We start from the raw sequence: 15,957 nt of genomic DNA, 5'->3' as shown, positions 1-15,957 counted from the left end.
ATCTCCCTTTTTTCCAAATATTTATATAGATTTTTCTTTTCCCACCTATTTCCATTATTTTTAAATGTATTTCCATCCATTGTTTTATCTCTGCCTTTTAACCTATTTCGATCCATTCCCCCATCCCATCCCCACTAGGGCTGTCTGAACCTTTATTATCACATTCCTTAGATATTATCACCAGCTTCAACACTTCTTTGTCCTTTTGTCTATGACATCTTTTGGTTATCTCCACCCGTCACTGGTCCTCTGTCCAACTCTACCTGTCTCACCCCCCCTTAAACCAGCTTATATTTCACCTCTTTTCTATTTTTCCTTAGTTCTGTTGAAGAGTCATACAGACTCGAAATGTTAACTGTATTCCTCTCTACAGATGCTGTCAGACCTGTTGAGTTTTTCCAGGTATTTTTGTTTTTGTTTTAGTTTACCTTAACTTTGGTTCTGATGGAGATTAGACAGAGCTCATTGCAAGTTCTGGAATCAAGGCTTTATCTTGAAAAAAAATTGGGTTAAAGGTAGTTGAAATGTTTATAAAATTAAACATTAGAAAAAAAAATGCCTAAGGTTATCCAAAACTCTGCAGCCTATGTCATAACTTGCACCAAATCTTTTAACCTACCATTCATATGCTCACTGGCTTGCATTAGCTCCTGGTCAAACAACATCTTGATTTTAAAATTAACATCCTTGTTTTCAAATTCCCCGGTGTCCTCGTGCCTCCCTATCTCTATTCTCCTCCAGCCGCTCAACCTTCCAAGATATCTGTTCTTATCTAATTTTGAATTCTTGAGCAGCCCTGATTTTAACGTTCTACCATTGGTGGCTGTGTTGTCACTTGCCTAGGCCTTAAACTTTTTTGCCTCTCTACCTCACTTCACTCCTTTAAGACCAGCCTTTGGCCATGCCTTTGATTATCTGACCTATTATCTCCTTACGTGGTTCAGTGTCATTTTATTTCACAATGTTCCTGTGAAACACCCTGGGACATTTTATTACATTAAAGGTATAAGTTGTTGATTAGTGAGAATATTATCGTTGGAGTAAGAAATAGTAAGAGAGCATATATCATGTGTAAATTCCCTGTCCATACACTTCATTCTTTGCACATATTTTCAGCCCATGTTAATCATTACAATGCTACTTTAGCCTGCTCCAAAGTATCTGCCATTGCAGTTCCACAGCCAACTATCGGAATGCACGTAACTGAGATTTTCCCAACTCCTCGCCCAAGAGTGAGCTCTTGCTCAGAATAATTTATTGATAAATTGGGTTGTCCTTGAAATTCACCATAAATTCTGCAACAAACTTGTCTTAACCAATGGCTGTTCACTTTCCCCTTTGCTTTTCACCCTTTACATGAACGACTGTCGAGCAGAGCACAACCGCATAACGATCCTGAAGTTGTATTTGTGGGTCTCATAAGGAATGACAAAGTAAACTATAGGATCTTGGTGGAGAAGTTCATAAAATGGTGTGAAAGTAATTCTCTTAACCGAAATGAAAATGAGATGAAAGAACCAGTTATAGATTTTAGGAAAATGCCAGTTAATGATATCATTCCCATGAAGATTCATGTTGTGACATCGATGCTTGTAGTTTGTAACTATTTCAAAGTAGATAGGTTGAATTGGAGGGAACACTGTACAGGTTGGTGGCCAAGGGACAAACACAATTATATTACCTCAAAATTAGAATCGTTTGAGTAGATCCAACAATCATGAAACTCTTCTATACAGCTAAAGTTGAGAGTGCTATCCTTTTTGGGTGTCTCTCCTGATACGGTGATCTTGGGAAAGTAGAATCACTAAGAGCACAGAGATTATTGAACCAGGTAGGAAGAGTATTTAATGAGTAGATCTTTCCTGGTGAAGTCTGTTCTCAAAGAATTTTGATAAAAGAGTGTCATGAACAAGGAGAATCTCCCCCTTTCTCAGTGTTATTGTGGGGAAAATACTACAGTCCTTCAGATGCAGGACAAATTGGTTCCTGAGCTCGTTTGTGCCCTTCTCTAGAAGAACTTTTAACAGGAGTTTGATGAATGGGACTCCCAACTGACTATTTTAATACATTGGAATAGTTTTTTTAAATGCATTTTAATTAAACTTAGACCTCTGTGATGGGGTAATTTTCTTTCTTGTTACTATTTATTTATATGTCATTTTGAATGAATGAGCAATGGACCTGAAATGAAGTTCTGTATGGACAATAAAGTGCAATTGAATCGAATTGAATTGTTATTGCTGCAGGAATTCCTCCTGGACATAGGCCCAACTTTTTTCAGTTGCTTCATCAATAACCTCCCTTCATTATAAGGTCAGAAATGGGGATATTTGCTGATGATTGCATATTGTTTAGTTCCATTTGCAACTTTTCAGATCACGAAGCACTCCATGCTCACATGCTGCAAAACCTGGTTAACATTCAGCCTTGGGTTGATCAATGGCAAGTAACAAGTGCCAGGGAATGAACATCTCTCATTTAGAGGGTATAAGTACCACCCCCAAGACGCTGAATCCCCCAGCATCAACGTTTTGGGTGTCATCATTGACCAGAAATTTAACTTGTCAAGCCAGGTAAATACTGGGCAGAATTTTGCCATCAGCGAACAGGGCGCGGGGCCCACTCACTGATGTGTAAAATGATGCGGGATGGCGTTGGGCGGAACCCCCGATGTCATCCCGCCCCATTTAAATTTTCAGGAAGACGGGGGTGCAGCAAAATCAGCTGTGCGCCCACCGACCTGTCAATGGCCACTTGAGGCCATTGACAGGATCATTTAAACAATTAAAGGACCTGCCCGTCCAACCTTAAGGTTAGTAGGCAGGCCAGGAGGCCCGGTGGCAAATAGAGAAAACATGAAACCTCATCCACAGGCGGGATGAGGTTTCATGTAGGGAGTTAAAAACTTTAATAAAGTTAATCTGTAAATTATGAACATGTCCCACCTCATGTGACATTGATACATGAGGGGCACATGTTAGGGAATTTTTTTTTCTATTTTTAATATTGTTCAAAGTGGAAGCGATCTCCCTGGGGCCGCACTTAGCCTCAGGGAGATGTGCGCTCTTTCGTGCAAAAGAGCGCACTCTCGCTTTTAGGGAATCCCCCTGGCCACACAGGAAGCGCATAGCACATCCCACCGGACGTCACGCTGGGTGGGCCTTAATTGGCCCGCCCACATAAAATGGCGGTGCGGCCTGCTTCTCCGGCGGGGATCAGCTCCCCGCCCGCCAGAGATTGGGTCAGGCCCGCCCACCCAACAGGCAGGAAATTCTGCCCACTGTGACTACAAGGGCTGACTGGGGGCTGTGTCTTTTGTGCATGTAATTCGCCCCTTGACTCCCTAAAACTTACCATCATCTATTAGGCACAAGCGAGGAGTTTGGTGGAATACTGTCCACTTGCCTGGATGAGTGCAATTCGAGCAACACTTAAGAAGCTCAGCACTGTGTAGGGCAAAGCAGCCCACTTGATTGGCACCACAGCCTCTGGCTTGCATGTCCACTCCCCATACCATCTGTGACTGCAGTGTGTACTGTTCATAAGATCTGCTGCAGCATCATCCGTGGTAGCTAACTTGAAATAATCAGTTGTTAAGTTGGATTCAAATCTGTCGATTGGGTGGGGGAAGGGTTGCAGGGAAAGCAGCATCCAAATATTTCAATTATCCAAACCCTTTGAAGGGTTACTTTTAGTGGGCCCCCTCATTACTTTGCATTGTGTAAAAAGCATGCTGCTTGATTTCTAAGATTTCAGTATTTTTATGGGCTTTGTTAAAGCATACCACAAACTTGCATTTTAACAGGAGCCAAAATAACAAGCAGCTGGAGGCAACTGCTGTCTGGGGCACAGAAAGACTTGGAGAAAGTTCTCTATGTCTGCATACATATTCAATGGCCGAATGCATACACCAGCAACCCAGGTTCAATGAGTGATTGTAAATGCTGAGTGACAACTTTAAGGCACCGATTGTTTGGGAGAACTGAGAAAAAAGGAGGAAGCAGCACGTGAAACATTAGCTCTTCTATTCCATGCTGACTTTAGGATTGTTCCAGAATCTAGAGGCACAGCTCCATGGGTGCCATTCTAAGGAACATCTTAAAATATATTGTGTTGATGGCAGAATCAGATACAGTAACAAGTATGACATGTTGATACAGTGCATTAACATTTCAATACGTTATGTCACGGTGGCAGAATGCCGACCTTTGTTGCCGTTTCCCGAATGGTGCTTATTGATACTTAGCTGTGCCATCATTGAAATCCTGATGGACAAACAAGGCCAAAGCTCACTAAGACCATGACTTTGCAGTAGTCCATCTCCAGGTCAGTTAGGTGGGTGAACTAGAATGGGTAAGAAAGGGGGAAACAAAGAGCATAAATAGTGTTTTTATGAATGGCATTCACCTCAACTTGGATCTCCCTTTGTGACAGTTCCAATTAAAAATAAAGAAAACAAATTGTGAATGCAACAAAGTTCTAACAAAAAAGGCTTTGTTGATTTATTTTTGATGAATAAACATTTTTTTTAAGTCTTGTTTTTTTTCCCCCCCTCTCCCAGAGGACTGTTCATTACCATTCATGACAAAGGCCACATTGCAACAATGTTGAACTCTTGGCCAGAAGACAATATAAAGGTAAGCTTATTTCAAGATTTATAGATTCCTGTGTTCACGTTGTACAGTGACTACAAGATATGATTTGTCAAGTGTGACTGATGGAAGTTCAGAATGCTGTGATGTATTACATAGGATATTAATAATATTTGTGCAGTTTCATATGGTATTTTTAAGCCACAAAAGCTTACTAGTGGCATCCAGACTAATGTACATTGCATATTTTTACACAGTTCCAGCCACCATCTATTTTTTTCTTGTATGTTTTAGTATCTTTTATTTGTGTTCTTTCCCACAAAAGTTTTGCTGTTACAATATCATGGAAACAGTTCATTCAGTGAGGTGAGAATGGATTTGTCCCAGATAAATTGGAAGCAAAGATTGGCAGGCAGTACTGTAACTGAACAATGGTCTGCCTTTAAAAAGGAGAATTTGGGTATGGTCAATGTATATTACCACAAGAGGGAAAGGTAGGGGAAACAAATTGAGAGCTCCCTGGATGACAAAAGAGATGGATGGAGAGTAAGATGAAGCAAAAAAAAGGTGCAAATGACAGATGTCAAGTGGTAGTACTGAGCCTGATTCTCAATTGTATAGAAGGTTTGGAGGGGAATTGAAATGGCAAAGAACACATTAAGGATGTCAGGACAGGTGATGTGCCACAGCTGCAGCATGTGGGAGCTCCTGGATGCCAATTTGATCCAGGGCAAACACATCTGCAGTAAGTGTTTGACATTTGAGCAGCTTCAGCTCAAAGTTTATGGGCAGAATTCTCTGGTTGGCGAGCGGGGACAGGGCCTGCTCACCGAGGCGTAAAATGACGTGCGGTGATGTCAGGCAGGTGTCCCGATGTCACCGCCCATCATTTAGATTTTCAGTTCGGCAGGTGCGCAGCCAAATTGGCTGCACGCTCACCAAACTGTCAAAGGCATATTAAGGCCATTTAAATAGTAATTAATTCAATTAGCTGAGCTGCCCATCCAACCTTAAGGTTAACGGGCAGGTGAAGAGTCCAGGCGGCCTTTGCATTTTTCATGAAACCTCATCCATGGGTAGAATGAGGTTTCATGAAGTGTTGTTAAAAGTCAATAAAAATTTTAAAAATAATTCTTTCATGTGTCCCAGTTGATATGACAGTGTCACATGGGAGGGCATGTTTTAAAAGTTTTTATTTCCCTTTATTTAAATTTACACATGTCAAACCAATCTCCCTGAGGCACCTCCATGCCTCAGGGAGATCTCTGTGCTCTTTCATGCGCAGATGCAAAAGAGCGCAGGGAACGACTCAAGGAATCCCCCCGCCCGCACAAGGAGCGCTCAGCACTTCTGGGCGAGTGCCATGATGGGCGAGCCTTAATTGGCCCGCCCACGTAAAAGGCACTGCGTCCCTGATTGGGGGCGCCCATTGGGCTCATGCCTGCGCCCGCATAACCTGCCGGACAGGGGGAAAATTCAGCCCTGTGAGCTGGGGGCTGAATTACAGATACCGTGACACATCGGGGAGGGGGAAAGTTACCTGGATTCTTTGTACCAGGAAGCAGTCACACCTCTTAGGACAGTGTCTTCTGGTTTGGTCAGTGGTCAGGAACAGGAAAGTGTGACTACAAGTGAGGCAGGTAAGGGGACTTGGAGGGCAGGAGCACAGGAGTGTGAGCCTCTGCAATTGTCCAACAGGTTTGAGGTTTTTTCAGCTTGTTTGGATGAGAGTGAGAGCTGCAGGGTGGATGAGCTGACTGGCCATGGCACTGTGGCACAGGAAGCGATTCAAGTCGGGGGAGCAAAAAGGAATATAGTGGTAGTAGAGGATTGTATAGTAAGAGGGATTGACACTGTTCTCTGCAGCAAAGAGCGTGAGTCCAGACGGCTGTGTTGTCTGCCCGATGCCAGGGTGCAGGACATATGCTGGAGGCTGGGGAGGAACTTGCAGTGGGAGGGGGAGGGCCCAGTCGTCATGGTCCATGTTGGTACCAATGATATAGGCAGGACAAAGACGGAGATTCTGCATAGTCAGTATGAGGACCTAGGCACAAAATTAAGAAGCAGAACCTCAAAGGTCATAATCTCTGGATTATTACCTGGGCCATGTACAAATTGGCATAGGACAAATCAGTTTAGGGAAATGAATGTGTGGCTCAGAGACTGGTGTGGGAGATCCGGATTCTGGTTTGTGGGGCACTGGCACCAGTACTGGGCAAAGTGGGATCTGTACCTTTGGGACGGTCTATACCTGAACCATGCTGGGTCTGGTGTTCTTCTGAGCCACTTAACTAGGGAAGTAGAGAGTGTTTTAAGCTAAATAGTGGGGGCAAGGGATCAAATTTGGGAAGATGTGGTAAATCAAAGAGCAGAGACAAGACAAAAAGGTAGTGTTACGGGAAATGAAAAACAGACCGTGACAGGAAAGGATAGAGAGTACAAATTTAACAGTAAATCAACAGATGAAATTAGAGGTTATAAAAAGAATAAAAGGATGAAACTAAAAGCTCTATATCTGAATGCACGTAGCTTTTGAAACAAAACAGATGAACTGAGAGCGCACATAGAAATAAATACTTAGGATTTGATAGCCATTACGGAGACATGATTGCAGGAGGACATGGATTGGGACCTGAATATTGAAGGTTACAGGATATTTAGGAAGTACAGGAAACAAGGAAAAGTGGAGTGGCTCTGTTAGTTAATGATAGTATTAGCACAATTAAGAGGGATGACCTAAGTTCAGGAAACCAGGATGTGGAAACAGTTTGGGTAGAGATGAGAAATGGTAAAGGCAAGCGGTCACTTGTGGGAGTTGTTTACAAGCCCCCTAATAGTAACCACATGGTAGGGTTGAGCATATAGGAAGAAATAATTGGAGCTTGTCAGAAAGGCACGGTGTTAATCATGGGAGATTTTAATTTACATATCGACTGGAAAAGTCAGATGGGCAAAGATAGATGAGGAGTACGTTGAATGTTTTTGGCATAGTTTCTTAGAACAGCATGTTCTGGAGCCAAACAGAGAGCAGGCTATACTAGACCTGATATTGTGCCATGAGCTCGGTGTAATTAATGATCTCATAGTGAAGGCACCCCTAGGTAGCAGCGATCATAAAATGATTGAATTTTACATTCAGTTTGAGGGAGAGAGGAGTGGGCATATAATTGTGCAAAGATAGGCAGAAGGCCAGAAGATTGGACGGAATATAAGGAACAGCAAAGAATGACTAAAAGACTAATAAGGAAGGAAAAATTAGAGTATGAGAGAAAGCAAGCCAGAAATATAAAAAGTTTTATAAAACTTTTTTATAAAAGTAAGAGTTTTTATAAATATTTAAAAAAGAAAAGAGTTGACAAAGAAAGCATTTGTCCTATAGAAAGTGAGTCTGGAGAATTGATAATGGAAAACAAGGAGATGGCAGATGAACTGAACAAGTATTTTGCATGTTTTCACTGTGGAGGATACAAGTAGCATTCCAGAAGCAGCTGTAAACCAGGAAATTCCTTCACTTTCGCTGGGTCAAAATCCTGGAACTCACTTCCTAAAAGTACTGTGGGTGTACATACACCACATGGACTGCAGCGGTTCAAGAAGGCAGCTCACCACCACCTTCTCTAGGACAACTAGGGAGGGGCAATAAATGCTGGCCCAGCTAGTGAGCCCATATCCCGTGAATAAATTTTAAAAAATGGAAGTGGGGAAGGAAGTCAGGAAAATTACAGTCACCAGAGAAGTGGTACTGAGTAAATTGTTGGAGCTGTGGGCTGACAAGAGCCTGGGTCTTGATGGACCTCATCCTAGGGTCTTAAAAGAAGTGGCTAGTGAGATGGTTGATGCATTGGTTTTAATTTTCCATAACTTCCTAGATTCGGGGATGGTCCCATTAGATCGGAAGATAGCAAATATAACTCCATTATTCAAAAAGGGTTGGAGACAGAGGGGACAGAGACAGAAAGCAGGAAACTGGAGGCCAGTTAGCTTAACATCTGTCGTAGGGAAAATGTTAGAAACTGTTATTAAAGAATCTATAGCAGGGCACTTGGATAAGCTTAAGGTCACCAGGCAGAGTCAACATGGTTTTGTGAAAGGGAAATCGTGTTTAACCAACTTACCGAAGTTCTTTGAGGAAGTAACATGTTTCATGGATAAAGGGGAACTGGTGGATGTACTGTACTTAGATTTCCAGAAGGCATTTGATAAAGTGCCACATCAAAATTATAGCAGAAAATAAAAGCTCATGGTATAGGGGATAACATACTTGCATGGATAGAAGATTGACTGGCTAACAGGAAGCAGAGGCATAAATGGGTCTTTTTCAGGTTGTCAAGATGTAATGAGTGGTGTGCCACAGGGATCAGTGCTGGGACCTCAACTGTTCACAATTTATATAAATGACTTCGATGAAGGGATTGAAGGGATGGTTGCAAAATCTGTTGATGACACAAAGGTAGGTAGGAAAGTAAATTGTGAAGAGGACTTATGGAGGCTACAAACAGTTATAGATAAGTTAAGTGAGTGGGAAAAGATCTGGCAGATGGAGTATAATGTGGCAAAATGTGAAATTGTCTATTTTGGCAGGAAGAATAAAAGAGAAAAATATCTAATAGTGAGAGATTGCAGAGCTCTACAAAAGGCTAGTATGCAAGTGAAGCAAGTAATTGGGAAAGCTAATAGAATGTTATCATTTATTGCAAGGGGAATTGAATACAAAAGTAGGGAGGTTATGCTTCAGTTGTACAGAGCACTAGCGAGACCACATTTGGAGTACTGTGTACAGTATTGGTCACCTTATTTAAAAAAGGATGTAAATGCATTGGAAGCAGTTTAGAGAAGGTTTACCAGACTAATACCGAAAATGGGTGGTCTGTCTTAGGAAAAGTTGGACAGACTAGGCTTGTATCCGCTGGAGTTTCAAAGAGTAAGGTGACTTGATTGAAATATATAAGATCCTGAGGGGTCTTGACAGGGTGGATGTGGAGAGGATGTTTCCTCTTGTGAAAGGATCTAGAAGTAGGGGTCACTGTTTAAAAATAATGGGCTACCCATTTAAAACAGATGAGGTGAATTTTTTTCACTCAGAGAGTTGTGAGTCTTTGGAATTCTCTTCCTGAAAAGGTGGTGGAAGCAGAGTGTTTGACTATTTTTAAGGCAGAGGCGGATCGATTCTTGGTAAGCAAGGGGGTGATAGGTTATCGGTGGTAGGTTGGATGCAGATTTGAGGTTACTTTCAGGTCAGCCGTGATCTTATTAAATGGTGAAGTAGGCTCAAGGGACTGAATGGTCTACCCCTGTTCCTTGTTCGAATGTAGATAAGAGAAGCAAAGAGAGAATATGAGAAGTTACTGGCAGTGAATGTAAAAGGGAGTTCAAACGCCTTCTACTGGCATATAAATATTAAAATGATGGTAAAAGGAGGAGTGGGGCCGATTTGGGACCAAAAGGGGGATTTTGTAGATGGAGGCAGAGGATACGGCTGAAATGCTAAATGAATATTTTGCACATATCTTTACCAAGAAAGAAGATGCTGCTCAGGTCATGGTGAAAGGTAGTGATTCAAACACTTGATTGGTTTAAATTTGACATTGAGGAGTTATTGGGTACGCTGACTGTAATTAAATTTGATAAAGCAACCAGGACTGGATGAGATGCATGCAAGGATACTGAGAGAAGTGAGAATGGAAATTGCGGAGGCACTACAATAATTTTCTAACTTTTCCTAGACTCGGTAGGTGGTGACGGAAGACTGGAGAATTGCAAATGTTACACCCTTGTTCAAAAAAGGGTGTAAAGATAAGCCCAACAACTAGAGGCCAGCCAGTTTAACCTTGATGTTGGGGAAGTTTTTAGAAATTATAATTTGGGACAAAATTAATAGTCACTTGGTCAAATACAGGTTAATGCAAGGAAAGCCAGCAAGGATTTGTTAGGGGCAAATTGTGTTTAACTAACTTGCCTGAGTTTTCTGCTGAAGTAATAGAAAGGGTTGAGGAGGTTAATGCCGTTGATATGCCTGGACGTACCTGGGCTTCCAAAATGCATTTGATGAATTGCCACTCAAAAAATTTGTGAGCAAAGTTAGAGTCCATGGAAAAAAGGGACAGTGACAGGAAACGGAGTAGTGGTGAATGGATGTTTTCCAGACTGGAGGAAGGTTTATAGTGGAGTTCCCCAAGAGTTGGCGTTGGAACCCTGCTCTTCCTGATATGTTAATGACCTAGACTTTGGTGTACAAGACACAAAATTTACAGAAACTTGGAAGTATTGTGAATTATGAGGAGGAAAGTGTTAAGCTTCAAAAGGACATACGTTGGTTGAATGGGTGGACAAGTGCAGAAGAAATTTAATGTAGAGAAGTATGAAGTGATTCATTTTGATAGAAGGAAATAAAGGGTACAATTCAAATAGGGATGCAGGAGCAGATGGACCCATTTGGGGGGATATGTGGGCGCAAATCATTGAAGGTGGCAGGATAGGTTGAGAGCGTGGTTAATAAAACATAAGGGAATCCTGGGCTTTATAAATAGGGGCATATAGTACAAAAGCAAGGAGGTTATGATAAACCAGTATAAAACACTGGATCGGCCTCAACTGGAATATTGCATCCAGTTCCGGGCACCGTACTTTAGGAAGGATGTGAAGGCGTTAGAGAGGGTGCAAAAAAATTAATGTGAATGGTTCCAGGTTGAGGAACTTCAGATAAGTAGAAAGATTGGAGAAGCTGGGACTGTTTTCCTCTGAGAAGAGAAAAGTGATTTGAAGGAGGTATTCAAAATCATGAGGGGACTGGACAGAGCAGATAAGGATAATTTGTTCCCATTAGTGGGAAGACTAAGAACCAGAGGTCACAGATTTAAGGTTACTGGAAAAAGAAGCAATGGTGACATTGTCAAAAAGATATAATCATTCTCATAATGTTATTGGAATTTATTGTAAAATAGAGTTTTTATATATATATATATATATATATATATGAGAGACTTAATTGAATTAGTCTGGATGCTTTGATCTAACAAGAGAGGTTAGGCTTGAAATGTTAATTTGATAAACATGGGGAAGTTTGGAAGGGTAGGTATCAAGGGAGCATTTGGATTTTGAAATAAACCAGACTGGATTGTTTTCAAAGGAGGGTGAAATGTGTCACCTAGCCAGGCGAAGTTTAGAAACTGTGTGTTTATTTTTCCCAAAGATTACTGGTAAAACTTAGTGCTGTGAGGGGGTTTTATTATCAGGGAGATAAAGTCCAAAGACATAGTGAAACAATGGGTATTTGTATTCGAAGAGGAAGATTAGTATAAAGAAAAGACTGTTTATAAGGGAAGGCATTTTTAAGATCCTGCAAGTGTGTGAAAAGCCTTCAACGTCTATGCCTCAAGCTGCTGTCCTCAAAGGACTGAAGTTAAAAAACTCACTTGGAATTCGACTTGTTCAGGGTATCATGTTTCTTTGCCTGGTTCTTTTAAAACCTGTGTGTCTTACTGTTGCCTTAACAAAAGTGTAACTGGGAGTTAGATTGATTAGGGGATTTAGAAGTTATCAGAGTAGTAATTTGTAGATCTATGTATGTATTTAAAATCATTTCTCTTATTAATAAATATTTAATCTAGTTTTGTAAAAACCTGTAAGACTTGGTGGTCTTAATACTACTGAATTCAAGGCACACATCTCGAAATTTATACAAATTCAAAATTAGTTGTGACAGTTGTTTCACGTTTGCCTCTGGAATTTGAACAGCTCAGCATTTGCCATCAGCTGTGTCATAACATGAGGAAATCTTTTTTTTTTTTAAACACAGCGAGTGGTTTGGATCTGGAAAGCAATGCCTGAGAATGTCGTGGTGGTAGATTCAAACATGGCTTTTGAAAGGGAAACGGATCATTTTCTGAAAAGGAAGAATTTGCAGGGCTATGGGGGAAAGGTGGGGGGGTGGGGCGGAGTGTCAAAAGTTGAATTGCTCTTGCTGAGAGCCAGCACCGAGACCGAATGTGCTGCAACCATTCTGTGGGCTGAATTTTGCCCTTGGGCAGGCAGGCCCTACCGACTTGGCGGTGGGCGGGCAGCCGATCACCGCCACCAAAATGGGCCCCGCCGCCATTTTAAGTGGGCAGGCCAGTTAAGGCACGGCCAGTATGACACCCGGCGGGAAGCGCAATGTACTTCCTGTGCGGGTGGGGGGGGGGTGGGATTCCCTAAAAGCGAGAGTGCACTCATTCGCGCATTCGCATGAAAGAGCGCACAAATCCCTGAGGCTAAGTGCTGCCTCAGGGAGATCGCTGAAAGTTTTTGAAACTCTAAAAATAGAAAAATAAAAAAAATCATTCACGTCTCCCTCATGTGACAATGTCACACAAGATGGGACATGTTAATAAATATCACACAATCTTTAATAAACTTTTTTAAAACCGACATGAAATCTCATCCCATCGTTGGATGAGGTTTCATGTTTTTACAGAAGCCAACTGTCGCCCGCGATTGGCAGCGCTTTGCGATTTTACACGGGTGGGCCAATTAAGCCCTGCCCAGAGTGATACGCGGCCTGGGAATGAACTCAAAGGGGTGGGCGGGGGCATGATGTCTACCGGGTCCAATTGCGACCCATTGGCCGATTCAAATGCGGCCTTGGCAGCCCTTGGCAGGCTGCCGCCAAAGGACGGGGAGGTGTTGCAAATGGAAACTGTAGCGAGTGGACATGGCAAGCGGAAGGGCAAGCTGGCAGGGCAGTCAGCCCCGCGTTTTTTGGACGAGGGCCTTGCAGCCCTCCTGGAGGAGGTGGCAGCAAGGAGAGAAACTCTCGTTCCCAGGGATGGGAGGAGGAGGCACTCACACCTCACCAAAAAGGCCTGAGAGGAGGTGGCATTCAGGGTGAGCAGCCACGATGTGGTGAGGCACACGTGGGTGCAGTGCCTGAAGCACTTCAAAAATCTGCTGCGATTGGGAAGAGTGAGTACCGTGTTGGCTGCCCGCCAAACTAAAAATTCTGCCCTATGTTTTATGGGAGGTGGGATGGAAGTAATTGAATGCAATAGAATAGGGCATTTTTCATTGCTAACTAATTCCGTTCGATATTATTATAAACCCAATCCAATATACTCACCATGTAAAGAAAACACAGAGGCAGTCTTGCTGTGTTACAGTTCAAAATTGCAAACAAACCCAGGAAAAAGTAAAGAACAGAGAAATAGAGAAAGAGATGTTGGAGGAAACTCCCAAGTCTGGTTGTAAAAAAAGACACTAAAAGTAGGATGCTTTGGTAGAGACTGTTTTGTGCTCGCCACAGAGCTTACTTCTCCACTCCAAACACCATCTCTCCAGTGCTGGCTGACTCTTCTTTATACACACATCTGAGCATAATTAACTAATCAATACCTAATTCACCTTGTTACATTAAAATACTAGGTGTTTAACATACATCAACAGAACATATTGGATACTAGCAAGAGAAAATGAGGAAAGAGCAAAAGAGCAATAAATGAAGACAGAAGAGAAGTGAAGGGAAAAATGAACATAAAATTAGAACAGAGAAACAAACAATGAGATAAAGAAAAATCAAAGTTGAGGAAAAATGATCTTTTAAACAGCTTAAGGTTTTGCTTTCCTAAAGACAGAGCTGGTGGAAGGATTATTCTTAGGTAATGACATCCGTACCTAGCCCAGAATGGAGCCAAGGTCAGTCAAGGTCTAGAGTAGCGGGGCAGAATCTTAAAACAAACAACCATGCTACAAAACTTTGTTAGGCCCTTCATTTAATCTTGCTTAATTAAGATACTTGCTGAAATATGTAAGTTAATTAATATATGGAAGAATAGACGTTATTTTAGTAAACAACACTGTGGTTCAGTAGTCTGATAAGAAATATGAATAGCACATTAATAATACAAACAGTGAGGTCTCTGAGATTGGCATTTGAGGAGTTGTGGAATTGATCGTGGAGAATAGCCTGACCTGAGATAAGGAAAGGATAGAAGGTACGTGAATGACATTACAGGTGGGTTTTCAACCAAGGTTTAGACAAAGAACTCAACATAATATAGGGTATTTCAATATAAAGTAAATCTTTATAGGACAAAAAGACCATGTCAGTAATCCATCTGGGTAAAAGCCTATAAAGTAGGAGACTTTGGCAGGCCTCAGTGCAGTAGGCGGTAGAGAGAAACCCCCAAGGGTAGGTTCATGCTAACACTCTTGGTTAGTTTGAGAAGTTGTAAAGATGTGAGACATTGAGAAGAGGCTGTTTGTGCAGCTGTCCTGCCCGATCTGGACCAGTGCTTCCTGCTTGTCATGATTGTATGTTTTTGCTGCATAATCAGTGTGTTATATCCTGCCTTAAACGCAACACACCACCATGTTGGTTGCAGTAAATTCTGATAGTAAGATTAAAATTATTACATCTATGAATAACTAGAAAAAAGTTGACTGATGAATTGTTACTAAAATGACTTGGGGCAGGATTTTCCCTTCGTTGGGTGGGTCTGGGAATGGCCACGAAATGGACCGCTGCCCGCAATCGGGTCCTGACTGCGATTTCACACTGGCTGGCAGCACTGCCGGGGTGGGGCGGGAGGAGCAAGAGGGCTAAAGTCTGAGCATGCGTGAGGTAGCGCACACACTGAAAGCTCTCTGAATTCACAGAGCTGCTCCAGGGAGCTGAAGAATCTTACAATTGAAAATAAAGATTTTTAAAATAAGGGAAACATGACTCCACATGTGACTCAGTCACATGAGCAGGGACATATTAATTTTTTAAAATTTTAATTGCTGTTGGAAACCTCATCTCACCAGTGGATGAGGTTTCCTAAAAAATGCAAAGGTCGCCTGGCCTATTCGCCCGCCCACCAACCATAAGGTTGGACGGGCAGCAAAAAATACAAATTAATTACTTGCTCAAGGGCCTTAATAGGCTTCTTAATTGTCAGCGGGTGCACTGCCGACTCTCGTGTGCGCCTGGCGACCAAAATATTGCACAAGTGAGTGATGATGTCGGGATGCTTGCCCGATGACATTGCGCACTATTTTACTCCCGATCGGGTTGGGCGCATGCCTGCCCGTGGGATGTAAAATTCCACCCTTGATGTTTCAGCAAATTTTTACTAAATTGTAGAAGCTTGGTTTAAACAACAGAACACAATGCAATTAGAGCTAAACATTATGGCCAGAATTTTCCCGTCGGTGATTTGGGGGTGGGCCCACAGGCCGACGGGAAAATGACGCAGGGTGACGTCGGGAGGAACCCCCAATGTCATCCCACCCCACTTAAATATTCAGGAAGGCGGGCAGACAGCGAAATCAGCTAGCAGGCAGGCCAGGAGCCCCAGCGGGTTTCTGAAAAAACATGAAACCTCATTCACTGGCGGAATGAGGTTTCATG

At 42.3% G+C, this 15,957-nt stretch overlaps 1 protein-coding gene across 3 annotated transcripts in view; it reads left to right on the top strand.

Moving 5' to 3' along the window:
* LOC121284411 (NADP-dependent malic enzyme, mitochondrial-like) overlaps window positions 1-15,957 on the top strand; it is a 222,806-nt gene that overhangs the window by 120,239 nt on the left and 86,610 nt on the right. For all 3 annotated transcript variants that reach the window (XM_041199850.1, XM_041199852.1, XM_041199853.1), the window contains one exon: window positions 4,562-4,637. In XM_041199850.1, the coding sequence (XP_041055784.1) occupies window positions 4,562-4,637 (76 nt within the window). The remainder of the gene's footprint in view (window positions 1-4,561; window positions 4,638-15,957) is intronic.

The sequence above is a fragment of the Carcharodon carcharias genome, chromosome 11 (genome assembly GCF_017639515.1).
Source record: "Carcharodon carcharias isolate sCarCar2 chromosome 11, sCarCar2.pri, whole genome shotgun sequence".
Taxonomy (NCBI): Eukaryota; Metazoa; Chordata; class Chondrichthyes; order Lamniformes; family Lamnidae; genus Carcharodon; species Carcharodon carcharias.
This window is presented reverse-complemented; position numbering and strand designations above follow the sequence as displayed.